The 26614-nt window shown below is 56.3% G+C and overlaps 1 protein-coding gene across 1 annotated transcript; it reads right to left on the reverse strand.

Annotated features, from left to right (window-relative positions):
• Window positions 1–367: 367 nt before the first annotated feature.
• On the reverse strand, window positions 368–15604 carry CUNH10orf143 (chromosome unknown C10orf143 homolog). The gene is made up of 4 exons (XM_037159203.2): window positions 15228–15604; window positions 9009–9146; window positions 8840–8902; window positions 368–826 (listed from the first exon to the last, which is right to left on the reverse strand). The coding sequence occupies exons 1-4, from the start codon at window positions 15294–15296 to the stop codon at window positions 797–799; spliced, it is 300 nt and encodes a 99-aa protein (XP_037015098.2). The 5' UTR covers window positions 15297–15604; the 3' UTR covers window positions 368–796.
• Window positions 15605–26614: the final 11010 nt, after the last annotated feature.

Here is a 26614-nt window from a genome sequence, read left to right on the forward strand (position 1 = left end):
CTCCTCGTCCGCCCCTATCTGGTCTTCCAAGGCACAGCTCCCTGCAGGACCACCGGCTGCTCACGGTCTGGGCAGAGAACCGGCCCACGTGGGGGACGCACGACGTCCCTGGAGCACGGGGCTTCATCCCGCCTCTGGTCTGGCAAGGGAGAGAAGCTGAGAGCCATCCTGTCACCCACTGCACCAGTCGGGACCTTGCCCACAGGGGACCAGACATCTCAGGGGGCCTCCAGATGCAGGGAAGACGGCCCCGGTCCCCCCGTTAGGCGATACGCTGAAAACACAGGATGAAAGCGAATCGGCCATTTCATACCGAAGGGGCCCTGTGTCTCACACACCGGGCTGCAGAATCACAGGGGACAGTTTGGATACAAGCATTTACTAAAATCAGTTCCGGATTACAGGGCACAGAAGTACAAAAATAAGGGTTTCCACTAGAAAAGAGTGCACGGACAGCCCTGGGGCGCCCAGTGCCCCTGGGACAGGTAAGGCGAGGCTGCGTCGGGCTGGGCTCCCTCCCCAAGCCACGGGCTCTCCGACCTCAGGGACTCTGGGGCTGACGTTTCTGGAAGACAGCACTGGCCGTCAGCACAGATCCACAGGAAGAAGGCTTCGGACGTGCCGGCAGTGTGCAGGCTCTGGAAGTGCCGGGGTGCCGGGCTCGACCGCGGAGGACGGAGGGTTACCCGGCTCGGGGGGCAGGTGGGCGTCCCCATCCGTCCGTAAGAGGTTCACACTCGCCACCACATGGAGACTCACAACCACAGCTGGAGTGTCCCTCCGCCGACTCGCCCGCCTAGTTGTTCTCAATGTGGCTGAAATGTCCCTGAAACGACACAAGAGCAGGGGTGGGCGTTGACTCCACTGACCGGACCCCTCAGCAGGGGCCCCGTGTTCGCCACCCGCGGCCCCGTGTCTCCAGGGCCCGGGCTCCACCTGTGAGGGAGGCCGTGCGCATTTACGGCGGCGCTGCAGTCCGTGTGTGCGGTGACAGCCGCGAGGAATGCGGGGCTGGGTTTGTTCATCGGGCCTGTGTCCCGCTACGGTCTAGGAAGGGCATGTATCACTAGCACCCTTTTACAAAAGGACATTTTGGAAATAGACATGGAAGAAAATTACACAGGTGTCTTTTTTTGTTTTTAAAGATTTTATTTGTTTATTTAGAGAGAGGGGAAGGGAGGGAGAAAGAGATAAACAGAAACATCAATGTGTGGTTGCCTCTCACATGGCACCTACTGGGGACCTGGCCTGCAACCCAGACATGTGCCCTGACTGGGATTTGAACCAGCAACCCTTTGGTTTTGCAGGCCAGTGTTCAATCCACTGAGCCACACCAGCCAGGGCTAAACAGGTTTCTTTGCGGTGATGCTCAGGGTCTTTAATAGTCTAATGCACATTAAATTTCCAAAAAGGGGGGAAGGGGATGCAGCATTTTTCAAACTCCTTTGGCCAGGAAACTCGTCCTGAGCCCCTCGGCAGCAGGGCCCCTCAAGGAAGGGCAAGGCCCTGGGAGGCTCCCCACAGGCTGCTGGGGAGGAGGGCGTGGGGTGGGCGGAGTCAGGAGGCAAGAAGACAGGACTGGGTGGGAGAGGGGCAGATAATGCTTCTTAGTTAGTGTCTTCGTCGTCGTCATCGTTGCCCCCACCACACGGCTCAGAAAACGAAACGATGCTTTCAGACAGGTCCTCACCGGCAGGCCTCCCCCTGCCCCCCCCACCTCCCTGGCAGACAGGGGGGCGGGTCTCTGAGGATGTGTTGGCGGCAGAATGGGCAAGACTTGGGGACAGTTATGTAGGCGGAGCCACAGCAGTACAAGGACCGGGGCCTGGAGTCTTAAACCAAAGATCCTGCAGAAACGGCTTGTTTTGCCCCCGCAGCCAGTGCTCCGTCCCCAAAGACACGTCAGCTTCCCACGGGGCCCGAGGTCCAGCTGGCCACCGTCCCCCTCAGTAGCTGCACAGGATCTTCTCCGTGTCTCGAACATTCTTCAGTCTCCCTGTGTGAGTGTGTGGATACACCTGCCCAGCGGTGACCGCAGTCCTCAGGCACACACCGAGGACAGGTGACGACTAACCGACGCTCACGCACCATCACACAGCCCGAGAGACGACACCACACCACAGATGCCACCAAACCCCCCGAGCCCTGGGGCGCCGCCCCCTCGGGGACTGTCACCCCCTGAGCCTGACAGTTCTTTCTCGGGAGTCTTTCTGTTCTTTCTTCAGTAGGTTTGAATTTTCACACGTTTAGAGTTGTATCGACATGTTACCCTCACCCACACTGTCATCGGTTAAGTGTTATTTTGGCTGATTTGATGCTTATTTTGCATGCCCTTAATTACTAGTGAGGTTAAACATGCACTTATTGACTAACTGGGTTTCCTCTTCTCTTGCCAGTTCATGTGCTCTGCCCTTTTATTTTCCTGCTACTTCCTATTTTGTGTGTTGCAAACATTTTCCCTGCTTTGTGACACGTTCTTCAATAGTGAGGAGGGAACTTTAACATACCACATGTCTTCATACAGAGAGTCAAATACATGAAATTAAACCCTGTGGGTTTATTACATTTTATAAACCCACCTGGCCTCATAAACATGTTCTCCTATATTTTCTAATAAAAATTGAAAGGCATTTGGTCTTGGTTTTACACATTAGGTTCCCCCCCCCACCTGCCAGCACTTTTCGTGAGGCGGAGCTCCGATTCTGTCCTTCCTCACATTGGGGCGGCCCACTGTCCTCACGCAATTTACAGAAGACCCAGTCACTTCCAACCGATCTGTAATGACCTCTGTGACATATCAGGCTGCCATGTGTAACGTGCACGCGTGAGGCCCGTGGGTTTTACTCATCGGTCCGCGTGTCCGCTCCTGGGCTGTAACACGCCCTCTGATCGCCGCAGCTGGTCACGTGTCTCGGTGTCTGGCAGGGGGTCTCCCTCGCCCTCTTCCTCTGCCTCCAAACTGTCCGGCTTTCCTCAACCCCAGGAGTTCTCGGCCGCTGCCTTTTCTGTCGTCCTGTCCTCTCCCACCTGAAATCCCCTCACCCTGGACTCCCTAACGGACCTGCTCACTCTTCCCTCTATGCCCCCTCGCATGCCTCCCATCTTTATTTCTCTTGACCTGTTTTGGAAGCCACCCGCCCCCCCAACCTGCCTTCTAACTCACAAAGTCCACCTTCAGCCGTGTCTAACCTGACACTGTCCCTTCGCCTTCAGCGACCACACCGTTCACTTCAGAAGCTCTTCTTTTTAACTTTCCAGCTACTTCTTCACACCGTCCTCGTCCTTCATTACGACTCTATTTCTTCTTCAATCCCTTTTAAAAATTAGAACACTGCCCTCTGTGAACCCCAGTTTCCTTGATCACTGCAGGTCCCTGGAGGCGTGTACTCTCCTCTTTGTGACGGCTCCTGAGCCCCGCCCCCAAACAGTGGCAAATCTGCTTTTGCCCGGTGATCTCACCCTTCTTCGCTCAGCTGGTTTGTCTTCCCCGTCTGTGTGCCCGGCGGTGGAAGGCTACAGGACAGTCCTGCACTTGTCACCATGATGGACCCTCAGGACTTCAATATCTGCCTGTCTCTTTATGTCAACACTTTGGCTTTTGGTTCTGGCGCTGCCGAGAGAGAATCCAATGGGAACCCGCACCCAGGCACGGCCGTGTCTGAATGTCAAACCCCCTCTCAAGGCACAGGCGGAGCCTCAAGGCTCTGAGCCTCGTGCAGGGTCCAAACTGTGGCCCCCTCACCTCCACTGGCCAAAGCCACATCTGTGTCTGGGAATCAGAATTCCACGCCTGGCCGCTGAGCCCAGTCCCGGGCCAAAGTGGACACAGGTGAAGACTCAGGACAGCCACAGGGGACGCGTCTGTGTCTACGTCTACGTCCCATCTTCGCTTCCTCTCTTCACTTACACAATTAACTGTGCGTTCCACGCCCCCTCTGCCGCAGGAGGGACACGTCTGTGTTAGTGTCGGCTAACGTGCACTGTTCTTAAAATGCTGATTTTCCTTCTATTCCTTTTCACTCTCGTAGATTAACATATTTATTCCTGGAGGAAGAAGTTTTTATTCTGTTCATCTCATCATCTGAAAGCACTGTGCTCCTTCCGAGCCAAGACATGATCTAAATTTGTAAAATGTTTTTAATAACACCGTTCCTGGTATCCACGTTCCAGAGAGACATCCACTGTCAGAAGCTCGAGCGGAAGGTTTCGTCAGTGAATCCGCTCAAGCGTGTCCATGTCAGGATTCACATCTGGCCGTGGGGACACAGCCACAGCCTCCCCTTGGCCAGTGTTTCTTGCCCCGTTGGAGTAATTCAGCCCTGGGTCTGAGCCAAGAAGCTCTCCTGATGTCTGGAACCAAGGTCCACACAGACCCTGCCTGCTACGCCCCTTGGGGAAGGGGGAGTGGGCCCCTCGCCCAGAGTGGAATTGAAGCCACCACAGCACCGTGGCTGTAGGCCCCCCTGCCAGCACAGCAGGGGAGGGCCCCGGAGCCCAGGCCCCCGACAACCTGACCTGGGTGCACGGCAGGCCCCTCACTTAAACCGAGGACCTCCCCGCCCTTATCTCTATCTCCAGGACCTCACCGATGGACCCTGGGGCCCTGACACCCAGAAGGGGCAACGCACGGGGCACAGTTTCTCCCCACAGATGGGTCAGGGAGACCCTGAGGGCGCCTCTCCGTCCCCTTCTCTCAGGGTGTGAGGGTAAAGGGCTGAGAAGGACTAGCTGTTGCCGGAACGGGCCGAAGAGCGAGCGAACCACTCTGCCTTCATCAGTCCTCCTTCGTCTGCGTCGGAACGCCCCGTTTCCCCCCCTGGCCTCGGCCCCGGCCTGACACCGGCCTGCAGAACAGAGCACGGCAGGCCCAGGAGAAAGGCGGGCGGACTTGCTTCCACCGGGCCTGGCTCCACTCCGGCTCCTCGGCAGTATCTCCAGATGCTACAGATGTGCAGCGCCATCACCGATGAGACAGACAGGCAAACAAATAAAGCAAACATGGTAAAGGTCACCCATCTGGAGATAAAAGACGTGAAGGAAAATGTACGTCCATTTAGAATCAGTGATCATCCGACTGGGCCCCCCACCCCCATCCCTACAGGCCAGAAGAACCAAACCACCCTCCTCGCCCTACGTCTCTGCCCCTGCGGCGCCCTCCCCCCACGGTCAGGTCGTGGGGTCAGTGTGGAAACGGGACTGGCACACCGGGCTCCCCCTCCAGGAGCTGCCGTCGGCTCCAATGACCAGGCCGGGGCCCGAGATCAGTTTGGGAGGAAGTGGGGCAGGGGTGCTGGTCTGCGACACTGAAAACCACGGTTTCCGTGTTGGTTTTCAGTTTGAGCGATAAAACCCGCGAACACCAGATAAAGGAAAGCAGAGAACACCAGGGGTGGGCAATATTAAAAGGCCCAACAGTTTTTCAGTTTGACACCCCCCACCCCTGTGCAGCTTAGCAGGAGCGGCCGGGCCAGCACGCCCGACGACCACGCTGAGCTCAGGACCGAGACCAGAGCCTCACGCTGGGCGCTCTGTCTCTCTCTGATCGTGAGGCCCAAGTTTAAAACCGCACTCTCTTCTTTCCTTTTCTTTTCCCAGGAGAATGTGTCCCCACACTCGCAAAGGCCAGAGGGAAGCCACACAGGGCAGGGCCCGGAGACTCAACTACCCCCACGGTGGGATGCCCACCCTCGGGCTGGGAGGACCAGCCGGAGCTGGGGCCACAGGGACCATCTCTGCAGGAGCTGGGACCCTGGAGAGAGGCGCTGAGAGGCCGCCCTAAGGACAGGGAGGGGGCAGTGCCCGGGCCCCCGGCCCTCCCACCACGCTCAGGTCCGGTGCCAGAAACCAGAGCAGACATGGAGCTGGGAGATGGAGCTGGAGGAGGGGGGCCGCGAACTGCCACCCGACCCAGGGAAATCCGAGGGGGGCCCCCTCCCTGAAGACGCCCGTGTGAGCGTGTCCGAGACCGATCCCCGGTGAAACGAGGTGCCGGGAGCACGGCACCTTCGCACCAACCCACACCCCACATCGGCGGTTCCCATGCTTTTCTGTCTTACAGGGCCAGCCCCTTTCCATGCATCTTTTTGGGTCATTTTGGAGAGCTTTGCCAGCCTTGTTAGGTCTCGTGTAACAGGTCTGCACTTACAAAGAACGGTGTCATTTCCACATTACACTAGGGACCCTACGGGCTGAGCAGGCCCGAGACAGGAAGTCTGCTCCTAGGCCCCAGTCCAGTGCTGGGGCCCCTCACAGAAGGAAAGCGAGCCTGCCAGTGAGAGTGACCATCGGCGCTGCCTCGGGACTTGCAGCGCCAAGCAGGGCCCAGTGGAGAGGGCAGCCGGGCCCCAGGGTTGTGGGGACCCGCCAAATGACATAACACCATGTCCCACTACACGAGCAGAGGACGGTTCTGTTCCAGCCGTCAGTAACCAGAGCAGAGGGACTCAGGGCTGAGAGGAGATGTGTCCAAACAAGACCATGAATACGGGCTGAACCTTCCCAGTGACGGCCAGAGAGAACTCCGTCAGCAACTACCGGAACGGCGTCATTGAGACGGCGAGCTGGAATGGACCGGAGAGAGACCAACACGCCCACCTGGAAATGAGCTTGAAAAGGTCTGTGGAGAGCCCTTGCCTTGTGAGGAGGCAAGACCTTGCCACGATGAGGATCGACTCCCGACAAGAATGAGGGCAAGTCAGGAACAGAAGGGCTGGAACTCGGGCGTGGAGCTGAGGCCGCCAGGCGGAGCTCAGAGCAGAGCTGATCCGATCCACGGAGACCCCACCAGGTCAGAAACACACCAGGGAATGGGGGGGTGCAAGGGCTATTGGGGGAAAGCGCCCAATAGGCAAAGGAGCACCTGCTAGGTTCCTGCTGGGGGTTCAGCACGAGCCCCGCCCCTGCCAGCCGGCCCCGCCCAGGACAGGAGGCGCCGGCATGAGGGGCAGCGCCAGCGGAGGGCCTGATGAAGCCGTCCCACACGCGGCCTCGCCCGCGGGTGATCTGTGTTAAGCACTGCTCTCTGGGATCCTGCACCGCTAAAAACACTATTTGCTTTTTATTTAGCGCTGAACTTTCAATGTTCTAGAATGCAAAAACCGTGTCTCATTATTTTAACAGCTTAGGAGGGAAACTGGCCGCGTTATTGGAAGAAGAAGATATATGCAGCTATGGCCTGTTCAAATGTCAAAAGCTGCAACTCTTCAGATTCACATTTCAATCCTTATTTACATTAGACTTTTAGAAAAAGTGGGTGTAAATATTAAACCTCCCAAGCCTGAGTGAAATTTTATTGAAAATAACTACAAATAAAGAGGAACTGATTTTTTAAAGTCGGTTTCTGAAATCTAGATGAAAAAGAATATCAAGCATTAACAAAAAATGATATATTTACATATCAATATAGGTCTTCTGCTCATAGACTCATTTCCTGTGAAACTCGGCAGAGGCGAGCTCAGGGAATTACAAAGGAAGGAAAAACCCTCATCAAATAGGTCCTGTTGCTCAAACAGACTATATTAGCCGGAACGATCCAATCAGTCACTGGAGCCAAATTTTTTTTCCCTGAAGCCCCTCGTGCGGGAACGCGACCTCTGAGAGCTCGAGGGCCGGTGTCTCGGCCCCGGGGTGCGCACCCCACGGGCGGGGCGGGGGAGGCACATCCCACTGCTGCAGGCTGAGAGGACAGAAGGGCAGCAGCAGCAGCAACGCACCAGGCCCAGAGTGGGTCACATTTCTCAAGGTAAATATTACTTCTCGGCGCTGCCGGGGACGTCTGACAGTCACGTGTGTCAGCCTGAAACGGTGAAGTTCAAGTGCCGGATCTCTGATCCCCCCGCCGCGCCCCCCATACAGAACTACACAACCTGCAGAGATTTTCCTGGAGACAGAGCACACACGCCCCCACGGAGTGACTCTGCCATGAGGCACTGTTGTCAGGCCTGTCTGATGGCTTCAGATGATCAGGGGTTCACGGCGTGACAACAGACACAGTTTCAGTCCTGGTTTAAAGCAACATCGCTGCCTACCACTGTAAAACACAGTAGCTCGACAGAGGATCTCCTTTGTTGACTCAATCCTTTGCTCATCAAAAACAGAACGATACAGTTTCTCCTGAAATCTTTCCGCAACGGCAGAAATGGGTGGACACACAGACACATGCAGACAGACACACGCACCCATACTCCTGGCTTCTGTGTGGACATTACACAATTCTACCTCACTGCAATATTAAGATTCCCGATTTTACATTGAATCACCCAAGAATTACAGAGTTATCAAAGATGTATTACCTTGTTCTTACAATGAGCTCAGAATTAATGACAAAGGCATTACTATGCTAATGCGCACAGGCGACCCTGCCTGCCACCCGCCCAGGGGGCACTCAGACTGCCTCTGCTTCGAACTGCCCTTGCAAACACCGTGCTTCTCCCGACACCTGCGGTTTGTGGGAAGTTTCCGGAGCAGGAAAGCAAAGCTGGCACAGAGACAAGGAGAGAAGTTGGTTCCTACTTGGATAAGTAAGTGAGGGTGGGCCTCTCTCCCAAATGTACGGCCAAATCTCTGTGTTCCTCATATTGGGTGGCCCACTGCCTTCCCTGAATCCTGCCTTTAAAAACATTTTAAATATATTTGCAATTTCCATTTCCAACTGCAAGCTGCAAACAAATCAGTTTGCGCCCCAGAAGAAAGCTAAGAAAAACTTAAACCAGCCTGTGCCGCTTTATTTACAGCCCTCATTCCTTGGAAGTGTAACCTCCGTTTTTGATGACTTTGTCTCAGGGACCTACAATTTACAAGCAGGTACGGCTACAGGACATGAGAAGGTTAAGGCACTTACAGACTCCCCTGCAAGGCACCTCGGGCAGGGCCGGGCTGAGCTCCTTCCACCGCTCGCAGGGATCTAGTCAACAAATCACAGCCACAGGCGGATCAGAACAGTGGTCACTGGCACTTTTTACGAACATTTAAGTGGATTCCCAGCTGGTGTGGCAGGGACAGGAACCTACCCCTGCAGTCGGTGGCCGCCGGCTCCGGGGCAGCGCCTCCAGCTCTTCGCCGCCCCCGCAGGGCCCCCGGGTGCTGGCCGGCACCTGCGGGCAGCCCCCATACTGTGCAGCCACGTCCAAACTCCGGCAGGCCCGCTTCTGGAACAAACAAAGTCGCACTTGAGACGGCCCGTAAAGCACACAGCACTCTAATCAGATCTGCTGCCTGCCAACTTCAGCGGTATACCCTGCGCCCGCGGAGCGGGAGAGTTTATGGGACATCTGAGGAGGAGACTTCAAACCTTATCTTCAGGAATAACCACCATCCATTACGTGTAACCACATTATTTCCTGAATTGTCTGATATTTACTTAGCTTTATAGATTTAAAATTGTCATTTTTAACAATTTGGGCAGAAACTCATAATAAACTATTGGGACTGGTTTATTGATATTGAAAATGCACAAAACCTATAAATTTTGTTCAAGAAACGAGTTCTGTGCTTCAGCACATTCTGCCAAGTGTCAGGTGGCAGCAGGGGACACACACATACGGGCCGTTCCTCTCCTCGCGGACATTGGACACCGAAGCTGAGTCGGCTTCACTGTGACCGAGGCGCATGCGGCCCGTGGCTACCACCTTCAGAAAAGCCAGCCCTTGGTTCCCACTCTCCCTGAACTAAGGACAAACTGCCAGACCGACACAGAAGCTACGGGGAAATCCCTCGCCCCCGCGGGGCTGCCACTGCACACCCTGCGGTCACACCGCCCTTGGGGACACAGCGAGACACCCAATCAGAAAGAAAATCTCAGTCCTGGCTGGTGTGGCTCAGTGGATTGAGTGCAGGCTGCAAACCAAAGTGTCACTGGTTCCATTCCTAGTCAGGGCACGTGCCTGGGTTGCAGGCCAGGTCCCCAGTGGGGGCCACATGAGAGGCAGCCACATACGGATGTTTCTCTCCCTCTCTTTCTCCCTCCTTCTAAAAATAAATAAATATTTTTTAAACACCACAGTTCAACACCCTAACAACATAACAAAACACATTCGGACAGACCTCTGAGGACATGAAAATCACCTTGAATCAGAAACACAAAATTAAAAGCAGGAAGGGACAAAAACAGGAGGAAAGAACGTAGGAAGTAAGGGAAGGAGAAAAGGAAACCGTGAGAGATGTGCAGTGTAATTAGAAAGTGCCCAGGAGAAGGGAGGCCACGTACGAAAGGTGGGGGAGGCCTCGCATGGCGAGAGAGACCGCTGCACGGGGCGGGGGGGGGGGGAGCAGGCGCGCAGCAGGGTGTGCGACGCTGTGCATGAAGGTGCTCGCCCACAGTGTCTCTGACGGCGTCGGCCACCGTGTTCCTCGAGGGGTGACGCGGTCCACCCGGCTCACTGCCGGCCCCCAGCCATCTGTGTGACGGGGAAGGTGGGGGTCCTGCATGAGGCCCACTCCGCACCTAGGTCCCCCCCACCCCGCGGGCCATCAGCCAGCCCCCCCCCGACTCCCCCGCCCACTTCTGGGTGACCTCAGACTTGCTGAGAAGGAAAGCCCAGGGCAGGGCTTGGGGACGCACGGGCGACCTTCGGAAACGTTTCTGCATGGGGTCACCTAACGACTGGCACATCAAGGTCCGCAAGCTTGCGATCATCCATGGTGATAAGCCCCTGTTCTTCAAGGGGCTCAGATGGCCGCAGAGGTCGGGGGCACACATGCTGTGGCAGGTGGAAGGAGGACCCATGGACACCAGGGTCTGGGTGAGGCCTGGGCCCCCCAGGGAAGGTGGGGACCTGGGCATGGTGACCCTTGGCCAGCTGAGTGGCCAGAATCACGCCTGGCCTCAGCCCCGCTGCAGCCCTGAGGGCCAACCGCAAGGCGCCGACCTGCACACGCACGGCTGGCGAGGCCCGTGGCCTGCGCCCGGGGAAGGACGGCTGCAGACCCCACGCCCCCTCTTCCTCTCTCCTCCTGGGCAGGCGCAGCCAGCCTTCCTGCGGTGGCCAGACGGGGACGCCCCTGTGACAACAGGGACACCTGCACTGGACGAACAAAGTCCCAGCCCCGCATCCACACGGACCCCAGCACCCAACAGCCACTGACAAGGGCCCGTAGCACGGCAGCCTCCCAGAGAACCAAACAGAAATACGGTTACGGGAAGTCACTGGGCAGGACGCATGTGTCCTGCTGCCCCCGAGAAGGAGCAGGGTTGGCAGGTCTGGGAGAGACCCGCTGCCCTCGCCTGCGACCCCGCCTTTGTCACCGAGGACGGGCTCCTCGATTGCAAGTGATGGGCCCTGGGAACAGGTGGGGTGGGGGGTGGGGGGGGTCAAGGCCTCACAGAAATGAAATCCAAAGCCATGGCTCTGTGCTGGTGAGTGAACCCTCACAGCAGCCACGCACCCAGGGGCGCTGGGGGCCAATGAACAGAGCAAGGCCCAGGGCGCACAGGGCACAGGCGGTCCTGCCTGCCCCTCGGACGCCTGTCCTCCGCTCGGCACAGAGAAGAACGTGGAGAATACAGAGAAGAGACATCGGCTTCCTCGAACACTCGGACCGAAGAGCACTGTGTGTTCTCTTCAATCAGCACAGCAAGAAAATGCCACGCTCTTCAAAGTCAAACATCTCGCATGAAGCGTGTCTAACACACATGCCGCTCTGTGAGGTAGGCAGGCACGCCGTGCGTTAGGAAACCAGTGTGAACCGTCTCAGACGCCAAGGAATGGCGTCCGTACACGCACTTCCACACACCGGATCTTTCCGTCTGGAGGTATTGTGAGGGTTTTTACTCACTGACAGCCTTTTCCTGACCATTTGGTCTACAAATGTGGGATGCTGGCACACTGAGTCCTACTCACCGGAAACAGTTTGCTGAGTGAGGGTTTTCAGTTGACTTTGGTCTACACCCCGCCGCAGGAGAGAAAGTTTACTTTTGCTGATGGGGAGTGGCCGATGCGGACGTCCCCCGGGCCTGAACGCAGACGGCTCGTGCAGAAGAGAAAAGCTAACGAGGCCGCCATTCAGAGAGCCCACGGCTCCCACCAGGCAAAGATTCCTCCTCGGTGACACTGTCATTTGGGAAGGGACTTTGCTATTGGGAAGCTCACTCTACAGCACAGTGAAATCAGGCACCGTGTCAGTGACGGAGAAGATCACAAATCAGGGCCCCTGCTGCCAACCCCACGTCACCAGGGCAGAGAGGACTCCGACCAAATGGGTCCAGCTGTGACCCTGTCTGACAACCCCTCAGCTTCCCGTGCATGTCTGCATGGCTGACCCGTCTAGCCTGGAGAGAGGGGGTCGCTTAGGAGGGGCCCAGCAAGGTGGCCGGCGGCCAGAAGGCAGAGGGCAGGTGAACCCTATGGGAGCTGGGTGTCTGAGGAAGACAGTGTGGAAGAGCAGAAAAAGCTGCTTTTCTCCCTCGTTAACGTAAAACGACACACACACTAGACTGACGGGGAGTAGTCTCAGGCTTGCACTACTGACCAAGTGCCCTTGAAGTCACGTTCCTGATTAAAATTAGGGTCCTAAGACGAGAGGGCATGCAAATTTGCTCACCACATGTGGGACCTAATAAACATCCTTGCCCATCATAAAAAAACTTCGACTTAGGGTTTTCCATACATTCTTTTGATCTTCACCTGAGGGTACTGATTTAAGAGAGGAAGGGAGGAGGCTGGAGAGAGAGATTGTGATCGACTTGTTGCCTCCCATAACATGTCCCAACCAGGGATCAAACCTGCAACCTAGATATGTGCCCTGACCAGGAACTGAACCCACAAACTTTCAGTACTCAGGACAACACTTCAACCAACTGAGCCACCGGCCAGGGCACACATCCTTTTATTTTCTATTTTATTTCTAAGGAACAGTGACAAAGTATGGGAAAAAATCTCAACAGAGAATATGCCCACCAGCCCCTAGAGATCAGGGCTGGGAAGAGCGACCCCAGGCAGCCGGGGCGTCTCCGCCCTCAGCCCTGTACAGAGCCCTGTACAAGGACTCTGCCGGGAGGGGCGTCTGGGCAGGGACGACTGGGTGCACACGACTTTTCTGGTGCTCTGAGCAGTTTTATTATAAAGCTTGTGGTGTGTGGTGGGTGCAGAAACGGAAAGTGCCAGGCACTGGGTGCCTCTGCCTCATGGGGTCGACCTAACCAAGAACTTCGCTGATTTCAGAGCCTCGAATGGTGCTCAGAAAACGTCTTCACGCGGGAAACAACAGACCCAGGGCTGCTGAGGGGCTGCCCAGGACGGCACATGGGCTAATTCACCGTGAGCACAGGGCAGGCACCCGGCTCAGGCTGGCGTGAGACTCGCCTGCACAGCTGTCAGAGCTGGGTCCCAGGCGCTGCAGGTCCTACACCTGCGCTGTGGTGACAGTGCACAGGGTGCAGTGACACTGTGCTGTCCACAGAGGCAGGGAATGAGCTGCACCTCCTAGTGGCTGAGTGACTGAGTTCTGGAGGGGTGTGTGTGTGTGTGTGTGTGTGTGTGAGAGAGAGAGAGAGACACGGGGAGGGAGGGAACGGAACACCTGGCACAGAACTTGGGGCCCTCGCTGAGCTGGGCCTAGAGCATTAGCACAAAGACAAGGCCACACCGTCACAAAACTGCACCCCGTGCAGAGGTCACACACACCTCGGCAGTGAGACACCGAGTCACTCTTCTTCAGGAACAGGAAGTGTTGCAGCCTAAAGCTGGGCACTCAATTCCAATCTGTTAGATCATTCGAGTGTCTTCCACAAGTCTTTCCCATTGTCTTTTTTCTTTTTAAATGTTTATTGACTTCAGAGAGAGAGGAGGAATGGAGGGAGAGAAGAAGGGAGCGGAGTGAGAGAGAAAAACATCGATTGGCTGCTTCCCAAATGCACCCTGACTGGGGATCAAATCCACATTTTGGTGTACAGGGCCTCGCTTCAAACCACTGACCCACCGGGACAGGGACTTTCCTGTTCTTTCTGGTCACTGATGACCTCTGGCTCCAAGTCCCTGACAGCCCAGCTATCGTTTTCCTGCCAACTCAGTCCCCCAGCCCCATCAGGCAGCTGTGATCTGGGAGGCGGGGGTGCAGGGGGGGCGGTGAGCCCCAGCCCCACCGCCCACTCGCTGTGCATCACTGAACTGGCATCGTCCGCACCGTCCTCTGCCCACGCCTCTGCCCCCTCCATGACCTGTGTGTACTGCTCCCAGACCCGCTCTGGTTCTGACCGCCGCCCCTTTCATTTCCCACAGCAGTGCCAGAGGCGGCTCTGCAAACATCAGGACGATAGTTCTTACGATAGCGTAGCTTCACAATTTACTTCCAGCCTGCAGGGTGAACCGGCACCGATCCCGCAAAGGGGACAAGGCTCAGGGACGGCAGAGCTGACACAGAAGGAACCTGCGACTCTGGGCATCTCTGGTCTGGGGCGCCCCAGTCCCACAGGTGTATTTAGGGTGCCTCCGTTTCCCTGACCAGCACTGCTCACCTTTACGCTCCTAGGGGAGAGAATCAAACTTCCCCTTGTTAGAGCCGGTGCGGTGTAAAGCCCCCCTGTGCCCCAGGAACACGGTCCCCGGAGTGGGGTGCCTGTGACAGAACCTAGGCGACGCCGGCTCAGTGATCGGGCCGTGGGTGGCGAGTACACGGGCTGCGGGACACAAAGCTAGGCCCTCATCCTGCCGTGGAAACGTCTGAAAATGCTTTGCCGGCAGTGACTCGGAAGAGGTCCTGTGCTTACGGAGCCTGGAGGCCCAGAAGGAGCGGACAGAACGAAGTCAGACGCCGGCTGTGCTGGCAGCTGGCGGCGGCCCCGGACGAGGAGCCGCGACCTAGCCCGGGTGGATAGGGGCGGGCAGTCAGCGGATAGCGGCGCAACACCACAGAGCTGCCGGGGACTCTGCTGCCCCTCCCGCGCCCGCCCGGCGCTTCCGCCTTGAGGCGGGATGCCGCAACGCCACCATCTGCCCCGACCCCGAGCCCTCAAGGCCTCGCAGGGAGCCCCACGCGTCCTTGAGGGTCGCTGGTCTCCCAAGGTTCGGGAGAGTGCGGGTCTGGCAGCACCCTGGCCCCGCACTTCTGCGCAGGCGCGGCCGGAACAAGGCCCCGCCCACTCACAGGGCCCCGCCCCAAACAGACGTGGTCCGGCAGCTGCAGCCACGCCTCCTCGCAGACAGGGCGGGCCACGGGGAAACACGAAGCTCACTGAAGGCCTGCCCCAGGACGCCACCTTCCTGTTCCTAACGCCCAGGCCCCGGGGGACTCACCGCGTCCCCCGGAACCTGCAGCTCGTCCAGCCTCCGCCGACGCCACCGGCCCAGCGCCAGGGTGTCCATGCGACCCACGTGCCCAAGTCCACGGAGCTCTTCCCCAATCGAGGCCGACTGCGTCCGAACCCCTACCCTCACGTGTCAAGGGGGGGGCCAATGAAAGACGGGGGCGGAGTTCTGCAGGAACGCGTGAGTCCCACCCGGCAAGCGCCGCAGGCAGGAATAGCGGAGACCGGAGTCTTTTGGACGTAAAGGATGTCTGTCCCAAGTCATTATTAAGAGCACTGGCCTATCACTTCGATCGCCGAATCGGCGGCGAGCCTCCTAACAATCTATTCTTTAAGTGTCCCGCCACGCTTCCGCCGCAGACCTAAGATCGGCTAGACGGAAACCAGTCTCCTCGGCCTTGCCAAGGCTGGCTTCCTGGCTGGTTGGCTGATAGATGGCGCAGTAAGCCAATCATCATGGGCGAGGCTGTAGGGTCTCTGGGATTTGTAGTCCCTGTGAGGTGGCCTCGCTTCCGGGCAGGATGAATCCCTAAAGGTTTTTCGGGGTTCTGCGGCCTCTAACAGGGTTCGGCCTGGACTGTGGCTTTCTGGCCGGAAACCTCCGGGGCGCCCCACTTCTCTTTAGACTGCGAGCTGTGCTGTCGGCATCCTCCGGTCGTGCAAACGGGGAAACCAAGGTCTCGCATCCCTACCCTCGGGGGTGGGCTTCCGGCTGTGCGCAGGGGTACCCATAGGAATGATGTTGGTAAACCGTGTGCTTAGTTAGCTATGCCGCATTCTTCTAAGTACGTCTACTGCTGTATAGGGTGTTGGCGGAAAGGTACTGGCGACACTTGTCAAAAATGGTAAGGCAGACCTCACTCAGGGCCCGTCCCGACAGGTAGGGGGTTTGCACCAGGAGAGAGGCTGGGCTCAACCCCGACTTCTAGGACAAGTGGGAATTTATAGCCTGTTTACCCAGTGTGTTTACCTAAGTTCTTAATATTTAAAATTTTAAAAACTTTAAAGATAATACAAGACATCTATGATAGTTCGAGTGCTCCTTATTTTCACGTTAAATGCATTCACCATTGGATGAAAACAGGAGGCTTTGTGACATTGGAGTCTTGCAGATGACGCCAAGAACACGGCATCAGAGAAACGTAGCCAAGTTGGGCTATATCAAAATGTGAAACTTATGTATCAAAAGTGACATGCAAATGGTCAACAGGCATTTGAAAAGATGCCCAACATCACTAATCATTAGGGAAACGCAAATCCAAACCACAGTGAGATACCACTGCACCCATTCTGAGGACCGTAATGATAATAATAATGTGTTGGCTAGAATGGGGGGAATCGGAACCGTGGTGCTCTGCTGGCAGGAATGTGAAATGGCGCAGCCACTGCCGAAAGCTGTGGGACAGCTCCTCAGGAACTTGCCCTGTGATTCTACAGTTCCACCTCCGAGTAATGCACTGCAGGGATTAGAGCACCGAGGTTCCAGACACTCCTGTTACTCACAGCAGCCGAAGGTGCAGGTAACCCACATGCATGTCCACAGAGGGATAAATGGGCAAACAAAGGGTGGTGGGTACACACAGTGCAATCTTACTGAGCCTCCGAAAGGAAGGAAATTCTACACCTGCCGTGTCACGCTGAGGGACATACACCGGTCACAGAAGGACAAGTGCACTGTGATTGCGCTATTCGAAGTACTGGAGTGGACGAGCTCATGGAGACAGACAGCAGGGTGGTGGTTTCCAGGGGGCGGGGGAGGGGCTCGGGGACAGAGCTTCCACTTAGGAGATGCAGCGTGTGGGACCTGGATGCAGGTGATGGTCGCACAGTCGAATGTGCTTAATGTCACTGAGCTGCACGTGAAAGAATGGCTACGGTGGCCCGTTTTATGTTTCGTATGTTTTACCACAATAAAGACACAGCTATCAGGAGAAAAGTTCTTTATCCACGCACCCCTGACTGTCCCCGTGCACCCCACCTTCAGAGGAAGGGGCTCAGGAGGAAGGTTACCCGAGTGCCAGCTCCCCTGGGCATTTCCGCCTCCCGGCCTCGCAATCTGGGCCCCTCATTAGTGAGCAGGGGTGCTGACAGGGGCCTACCTCACAGGGCGCTCTGGGTTTCCAGGGAGCCATCTGCACCGTGCAGAGCAGGGCGTCCAGGACACAGCCCCCACTCGTGAGGCGGGCGTGCCGACCTGCAGTCCCTCCCAGCTGAGCGCTGGGCCAGTGGGAGTTCGGAAGGAGTCAGGAGAGGTTCCATTCGCACTTAACTAAGGATGTGTGCTGGGCGAGAGTGGGCCTCTGGGCCTCAGGTCCCTCCTCTGTAAATGGGAGCGCCACAGCCTGCTCCCGGTCACCTGCCTGCCTGCCAGGGACTCAGCACTTCAGGGAGTGGCTGTGGGTCGCCTCCAGCACCTGGCTGAGCACCTGGCCAAGACAGACTATGTGTGTGCACGTGTGTGGCGGGGGTGGGGTTGGTAACACTTGACTCTCAGCTGTGGCAAAGCCACCACTTTTATTCCATTGACTTATCAAAAATTACCGTCTTCTTATCTCAATTGGGCTGTAAAAGAGTGTGTGTGTGTGTGTGTCCCCTCCCCCTGGCACGGAGCCTTGCACACAGTAGTGGTTTGACAAATACGCCTTCCCTTCTTTCTTGCCCTCTTACTTAAAAAAAAATCCCACCATTTCTTGGGCACTAATATAAAGTTGCATTTTTTTCTTTGAAATTCACAGTTTATTTGGACGTTAAAATAACAGTTACCGTCTCCCCCTGGAAACACTTCCTCCCAACCTGGGACAGCTGTCTCCTTGTTTTTAGGATGTTGAGGGAACACCCCACCCCAGGGAGGCCAGGCGACCCCCCCCCAGACTGGAGCAGCCACCATGCGCTCCCATAGGCCACTCATCTCAGGTGGCCTCTCTCTTACCAACTAGTGTCTAGTGTTCTGTGTCCCCCTCCAGAATTCCTGGTCCCCTGCCCCAACAGAGCCAGGTCAGAACTCAGGACGTAACTGTCGATAGGGCTTCAGAGCCTCTGCTAGTCAGTGTGGTGTCACTGATGGGGTCCCCAGGGCAACCCTGCAGGAGCATCTTCCCTTCAGGCTGAGAAAGAGGCTCAGAGACGTTACCTGCTGTGCCCAGGGTGCAGGAGGATGAAGTGAAGGCCTGAATTAAGACACAGTTCTGCGCTTCCGCCCTCCGCCTTTGGTTCTGGGTCACAGCCACCGGACTGAGCTGCAGGCCTTCCTGCAAATAATTGAGCTCCTCTGGCTACCCAAGGGCCTCACCTCCCCAGCACAGGCTTCCAGGGCCCGGGGGCTCAGGTGGCTGTCCCAAGGTGTCCTCTGCTGGACGGATCTCTCTTCTGAACGCCCACCTTGCATTTGAATCAAGTTGTGCACTGCAGACTGTGCGATCATTCTCTTCTTGAGAATCTTTGCCCCAGCGTCCAGCATGGCCCCGGGGGCACTCAGGGCAAGGCCACATATTTACCTGTGGCACCTGCTGCAGCCGGGGCCTGGGGAGGCCTCCGAGAGCCGTCAGCTCAAGACATCCAACGTCACCCCCCTCCACCTCTGGTCTCTGCAATTACCACCCCTTACTCCACAGTTTGAACCACGACGTTACTGAAGGCAGGCAGGTCAGGGCTGCCTCCCGGCCCACGCCTGGCCCTCGCCTCCACCTGGGCCATCAGCTCCACGGTGCCCAGGCAGCTGGCCCACTCCCTGTGGATGGGCGGCCTGTCCCAGGAGGACTGGGGTCCGTAGGGCGCCCCTGTCCCTGCAAGGTCAGCACATGTGTCACGGTCTTGTTCCGGTCTTCTTATCTCAGGTTGTTCATTTTTTAAATGGCAAGACGCAGGACAAGACGTTCCTAGACGCAATCCGTATAATGGTCTAGATAGACCTACTTCATTAAGGCAAAAGCACAGTAACAACCCACTGCTTTTGGACTCTAAACATATTCGTGGAGAGCTTGGTGATCTGAGCCAGTGCCCTAAGTTACTCCCCGGTGGTTTAAGCGTGCTCTTCGGGGGTGACAGAAAACAGGTGATTATTTTTCACCAGAAGACCCTGGGACCAGGGCGCAGAGAGGTCACCGTGAGCCACTCTGGGCTGTGCCCCGCCCCTTCCAAGACGCAACTGGAAACTCCTGCTGCTCACAAAGGGAGGCTTTTATCATCTGCCCCGCTGCCTTTTCTCCACAGGTGCAGTAGATAAAAATGTTCGTAAACCGCAAATGTGCCTTCAAAAATCAACAGTTCTAGGTCTGAGCACGTGTGCACTGTACTCCGTCTGAACCCATCCCTGCTCCTGATCTCCCTCTCGGTGGCATTTGCTAATGGTCACACAAAGGACGCTCGCTGTGCTGTGCAATGAATGCTTCGAACAGAGATGAAATTTGAGTATGTTTTATATTTCGTCCTAAAATCCTTTTATTTGCAAGTGGATGAAGTCACTCGGCTTATGTTTGATCATCCACTTTGGCATGTACTTCCCTATGAATTAGAGTTTCCTATAAATTATAGGGTGTTTTGCTTCTCGGCTCTCACACCACCGTACGGAGAAACCCTCCGCACGTGGAAATATGACGGGTGTCACATCAGTGCCGGGCTTGGAAATAATAAGGATTATAAATGACTCGCCAGGTATAGAGAGCGGGGGGGGGGGGACGGCGGGAAGAAGTAAACAGTCTTCTTTATGCTCAGCCTGAAGAAGGCACCGCCAGAGATATATCACTGTTCACCTGGTTTTTATTTCTAAGGGGGTTTTATGAACCCCTTTTTATCAATCAAAAGAAATTGATTGCTAGTGAATGCAATATTTTCTGACTATTTGAAAGTATAAAACAGAAGCAAAGACACACAAAGTCACCCATCACATGTCCCAGTAAACGAGAGACACACGCCCTCCAACGAGACTGCTAAATGGTGTTAAAGGCTTTTATGGATGCTCCTCAAAATGGGACGTTTCCTTTAAAGGTAGGAGTGGGTCTTGGGCCCGTCTGGCATCCGGCCTGATCCTGCCGTGGCAGTGACCGGGCATCCCAGACCGCTCTTCTTTAATATTCGTGCCCCACCGGAAGAGGACGTATTTCTGTAGGGAAGATACATGTGTGGCTAATAATGACTCAGTTCTGGGCAGGGACTGATGTAATGACCCGATTCAAGGAGAAGGAGAGCTGGGGGCCTGACAAGGGCCTCCCGAAGTGCGGTCCAGCCACCTCTAGTGGTGACACTGATGGCAAATGCTTGGGAACGATTCAATAAACTTCTTCCCCGTAGGTGAGAACCTCACTCTTGGTCCTCCCCAGTCTGGGAAGAAGCCCAGAGAGCTTGGGACAACTGGAGTAAGACCCAGCACTTTAGAAGAAGGGACCCCGAGGGCCTTCCCGTGGGGACGGGCTGAGGGTGTGAGGGCCTCAGCCACGACTGGAGAGCCCTTGACCTTAGCGAGCTCTTTGCCGGGTCCCACTCAGGCCTTGGGGCAGCTGCATCAGCCGCTGACGGCCAGCGCCTGGCAGAGCTGGCCTGTCCTATCTGCAGGCCGGCCAGACATGGCTCAGCCCCCTCTGTTCCTCACATCCAAGGACCCGGGGCCACCTATTTCAGGGTCCTGCACATCTGTCCCTCTTCATAGGAAGGACACTTCCCATTCTATCTCCTGTTATCCATGTCTTAGCTCGGATGTGAACTGAAAAAGAACGCATATCACACTGGAAAGTCCAACGGTGACGTTGGCATCCAAGTTTCTGAACGAGACATTTCTTCTGGTCACAGCGTCCGCGTTCCTCAGGGACACCGTGTGGGGGACAGACACTAACCTCGACGTAGGCCCTGATGGGGGCACCAGCAAGTGCTTGCCTTGTCTGGGGAGTGGACTCAACCACGGGGCTTTGAACATAACTGTGCTGCGAGAAGGTGGAGGACCGCCCACCTGTCCCACGTTCACCCGCGGGCACCTGGGCCTCTGCACCACTTAAAACTCACCGGGTGCATCCTTCCTTCCCGTTTTGAGTTTCATCCCAGAGGAAGAAATGCGGAGCCAGCAACCCATCTACAGGAAACATGCCCCCCCTGCCCCCCAGCCCGAGGGGGGCAGCCCCACTGGGAGACCCTCTGACTCGGGAATCCTTTCAGGATCCGAAGCTGTCACACCATTCAGGATTACTTGATTGTCCCCACCGTTCTGAGGGTCCAATCCTTCCAGGAATTCTGGAGGGGGACACAGAACACTAGTTGGTAAGAGAGAGGCCACCTGAGATGAGTGGCCTATGGGAGCGCGTGGTGGCTGCTCCAGTCTCGGAGCAGCCGTGAGCCCCAAGCCTCACCACTAACTGGGGGGGTTCCTTTGCCCTTCCCCTGCAGGAAGGTCAAGTTCTCCGTCAGAAGACAGAGAGGAAGGGAGCAAGGCCTTGTAGAGGTGGTACTTTTGAGGCAGTGTGGCCGGCGTGAGGTATCGTGGTCGCTGGTTTACTAGTTAGGCCGATTCACTGGACGGGTTGGGATGACGTCTGCCACGGGAGAGAGGACCAGTGGGCAACTCTGCCCTTGGCCGTGGCGGGGACCCTAGAACCCAGCGGTGACCATCGAGCTGTGTCTTTCGGGGGCACACGTGCCTGCATTCTCCTATCCCAGGCCTTTGCACCCTGAGTCCCTTCTGCAGGCTGGAAGGGCCAGCTCTGCTTGGGGGGCCCACTGGACACCACGGACAGCCACTCCAATGAGGTGACACCTCCTGGCAAAAGCAGCAGTAGGGGGAGCAAGGGGGCAGCAGCAGACAGGGACGGGCGGGGGCTCACAGGGCGCAGGGCACCCGGTCCTTGTCCAGAAGGGTCCTGGTTGAGGAGGAACGTACCTGGTCAGACCTCGTTAGCTGCCTTCAGGGTCACTTCTGACTCAACGAGTATTCTTGTTTGGGACACAGCAGCAAGCTCGCCTGGCCCTTAGTTTCTCAAATGGAAAGAATTACAAAGAAGAGCAGACAATGAACTCCAAGTGGACTCGGAGAATAAATGCCCATACACACACAGGGCACGCGCACCGCGGCGTGTTCGGGTAAAGCGATCCACTCAAAGCCACGCAGCTGCGTACAGACACAGTGTGTCCCTAGTCCGCACCTGGGGTGACGCCGCCGCGGGGAACCACCCTGGGGGTTCCCGGGAACCGCCGGTCCCCGCCCCTTCCCGGGCCCGCAAGTTCACAGGCACAGCCCAGACTGGGGAGACTGGGGATCTCCGCTCCCCGGACCACCGCAAGGAGAAGGGCTGGCAGAGGGGAACCGGCCTGCGCCTGGGGAACGGCACTTGCTTCTGGTGGCAGCAGGGCGCCTGCGGACACAGCACCTTCTGTGGAAGCTCTGAGTGGTGGCCTCTCCGGGCCTAAAGAAAGCTCACAACAAAGGACGCGCCCTCCGGCCTGGAGAGGCGGCTGGCGCCACCCGCAGTCTGGAAGCCGGGGCTGCAGCCCGCACCTGCGGCCCCCTGGCGGGCGTGGGACAGGGAAAACGCACCGGCAGTCGCTCTCCCGATGAGCCCTTTCCGGGTGAACGGTAAACAATTAAAGACACCTTTAAAAGTTATTTTGTCTCCAGAGGTTTTGGAGATTGCAGCAATGGACCTAAGATTTGTGAACTACATTTCTTATACATACATTTCTTGCGGGATATGCTCGCACCTGTCCCCCCCCCCCCACGCAACCCCCAAGCACCCCACCCAACCCTAGATTAATTAGGGCAGTGAGCACCTGCTCATCCAGGTGGGTTTATCTTCTTCCAGGAAACCGGTTACCGTGAAAGCATCGACAACACGCCTCTGAAAAGAAATGAAATGTGTTTTTATTGGTGAAGCCCAGATGAAGGTGCCTGGAAATCTGTTTTACAAATAACCTTGCACATAAATTGTCCATTCCTGCGCCGAGATCTTTTTTCATGCCTGAGGAGCTGTCAGGGGTCCCTAATAAACGTGAGTTTTATTTAGTTCACCGGATATGTAATTCTTCTTTTCTTTGAAAATAATTATGTTTCAAGCAAGTGCAGCAAAAATACAACCAATAAAAATCTAGCTGTGGCAGCATAAACTACCTTTATGGCCGGCACATACACAGAGCCCTTCCGATATGAGCAGCTCCTGGCAAGGAAGACGGCCCAGAACACTGGCTGACTGGTGCCAAGATCAAGTTCCTGACTCCTAAGGGTCAACAGAGGAACCCTCACAGCCCTTCCCACGGCCCTAGCCCAGACTCGTCCTTGGCTCTCAGGGTGACATTTCCAGCATCCTTGTCACCGGGTTGGCCCTTGGGCCAAGGAGGAGAAGAACTGGACGTTTGGCCGGATCCAGTATCCAGCGTGTTTTGGTGTGGCTTGTGACACGGCCTTCCCAAGCCCCATCTTGGAGCCCCCCACACTGAGGGCAGCAGGGTGAACACCGCTGGGGGCTCCTGAGCGCAGGACACCGACTGTCTCTGCCTCTCGGCGGGGGCAGTGAGGGAGGCTCCAGGGTTGGGGGCGGGCTGGGGCATGGGGGTGGGCTTTGGAGGGTCTAGTCCAGGGATAATGCTCCAGGCTTTGATCAACCTCTGGGGGCTCCCTTCCCAGCCAGCCACCCCAAAGAGGTCATGGTGCCCTTGGCCACAGCCCCGGGCCCCCACCCACCTTGGTGGATAGACAGCACGGGGAGTGGGGTGGAGAGAGCTCCTGAGGTCCCATTCAGGTGCAGACCCCTCCTAGGGAGGTCTGTGAGCAGGCCCCCAGCAGCCGTGTGGGGGCTCCTGTATGCTTTCTATAGTAGTCCCAGAGATGTTATCGCAGCTGGAGAACAGAAATTAAAATATGCACCCTTCAGGTGCAAATCTCCTGCACTTACAGTTTTACTGTTTCTCAGCGGGGGGGGGGGGGGGGCTCCCTGCATCTTCTAACGGGGAAATTCCTGAGGAAATTAATTCCCTCCATTTGGGGTTGTTCTCAACTGGCCTTTGGGGGCGGAGTAATCAGAATTTAAGGGGCGCTCTTGAAAGGGAGGAAGCTGTGGCCACTCCAGCTGAACTACAACACTTCCCAGTGCTGTGCTTTGCCCATTAAGCATGAGTCCTTCCCTCCGGGGTCCCTGGGTCTCTCAGCTCCTGGGGTGGGGTTCATGGGGAGCCCCCCACTGGGAATTCTGTGCCCAGTCCTCCTCTCAGCTGACTGCCCCTCCTCTGCACTCGGCTACAGGTGCCCACTCGAGCTAGCTCTGTGCCTGCGCAGACTGACACCTGGCTGGCCACAGGAACGAGTGGCTCTTCCTCACAGGGTGTGGCTCCGATATTCCCGGGTGGGCCATGCAGGCGCGAGGTGTTAGACGTCGTGACCACGAAGAATAACTCATCACACAGGCGCGCGTCTTTGAAAGGGGGTCAGTTCACAGGCACAGGCGGCCTTCCTTTGCTGCCCAGGAGGGCAACTCCGTCTGAGCTTCGTTCTCCCAGGCCAGGACTTCAGCACCAAGGACCCAGAGAGAGAGCCCAGCATCCTGTCCCTGAGCCACCTCACCCCACCCCCACCTCACGCCAAGGGCCACACAGCACCCTGGGGAAATTCTCGGGCAGTGCTGCTGTCTGGGGAAAGGTGTTCCTGCTCCCTGACCATGGGGCTCTGGGAGCCCAGGAGCAGCCCCATCCAAGGGCACTTAGATGAAGGCAGGGCCCCTCAGCTCCCTGGCCCCAGGGAAACGGGATGTGGCCTGAAGATGCTAACACGCAGCATTCGACGAACCCGCGTTGGAGACAAGGCCCGCAGCAGCCCCAGTGTCCTGCTTGGCGGTGGCGTTGAGCTTTCAAGCAGCAGCAGGGCCGTACGGGGAAGCCGAGCCCAGAGTGTTCTCGAACAGGCCACACCGGTGCAGCAGGCCAATGGGGAGGTTTTCCTTCCCGGCCCAAGCTGGTTCAGAGAGAGCCGGGCTCTCTCCAGTGTATCAACAGCATGCAGGGTGGGGTGAGTCCCCACCATGTTCCCTAGGCTACAGTGTGGGCGTTGGCAGTGGTGTCTTTACACAGCAGCGGGAAGAAGCAGTGATGGTGAATGCTGACACATGCATGTGAGGGTGTGGGAGCCCCTGCACACCTGTAACTCAATGCGACCGCCCTGTCAGAGCAGCCTGGCCTGAGTCTGTTGCCGAAGTCAGAGCACGTTACGGCACAGAGGTCACCTGCCAGCATCGGGCCTGTCAGTACCACGGTGACCAGCACAGGAGGCAGGAGGCAGGACTGGAAAGTTTCTCCAGGGCCTTCCCAGCCTGCTGGGGAGGAAGTCTGCTCCGTGGCTGGGGCACATGCTGCTTCCAGCAAATTCCACATAAAGGAAAACTCAGGGTTCTGCACCAGCCACATTACAGAGGTGATCACTGCTTCATTTTTTAAAAAAGAGTCCTTTAGCACATTGCCCTGGTGCACTGTAGTTTCATTAGTTTAATAACTACAACGCCTGTCCCTGCTCTTTGAAAAAACGCAAACGACAGGGAGATGTGTATAAACTCAAAAGTGAAGGCCCCCCCCCTTTAAAAGCCCCTTATTTTTACAACCTGGGGGTGAGCTCTCCAGCACCGCAGGCCCCACCTCGTCAGAGCCCTTTTAAACGCTGCGTTCAGCTGTGCACACACTCACGCATTTCGTTTGCATGTAATTCTGTTGCAAAAGGGTTTTGCAACATGGTGTCTCCCCATTGCATTTTTTCATAGTAATCTCTGGGTTTTACTTACTTTCTGAAAACATACCCTTTTTACTTTAAAATAATTGTAGAGTCACCTGCAGGTCTTAGGAAGTGATACTCGGAGACCCTGTGCACACCTCCAAAGGTAACACCCTGCAAACTGCAGTGCGGCTGCACAGCCAGGATGCTGACACTGGGACCGCCGCCCATCCTTTCCAGACCGTCTTCCTGGTGCTTGTGTGTGTGCTTCCTTCCATGTAATTCTGTCACGTGTTTAGGTGTGTGTACCTACCACCACAGTCAGGATACAAAACAGTTTCCCGTCTTTCTCCACTTCAGTCTTAAACACCCTAATTCCCCATTTCCAGCAACATACATTTCTCGGGGTGAGGCACGCAGGTCAGGGCTCCTAAGGCCACTTTCTGTCACTGTTGCCCTGCAGCCAAGATAAGATACAAAGCGGGCTGCAAATGAGTCACCTACGGAATTTTAAATTTTCTAGTACCCCATTAAGAAGGTAAAGTGATGTAAATTTAATAATGATTTCACAAAACCCAAAATACTATCATTTCAGCCTGCAATCAGTATAAAGGTGACTGGTGAGATATATTACGTTTTTTGTAACAAGTCTTTGAAACTCCACAAGTCCGCTTCTTCATCGGGGGAACATATTGTGCACGCAGCGAGCGCCT

The sequence above is a fragment of the Artibeus jamaicensis genome, unplaced genomic scaffold, assembly GCF_021234435.1.
Source record: "Artibeus jamaicensis isolate MK-2021 breed Jamaican fruit bat unplaced genomic scaffold, CSHL_Jam_final contig_490, whole genome shotgun sequence".
In the NCBI taxonomy this organism is placed as follows: domain Eukaryota; kingdom Metazoa; phylum Chordata; class Mammalia; order Chiroptera; family Phyllostomidae; genus Artibeus; species Artibeus jamaicensis.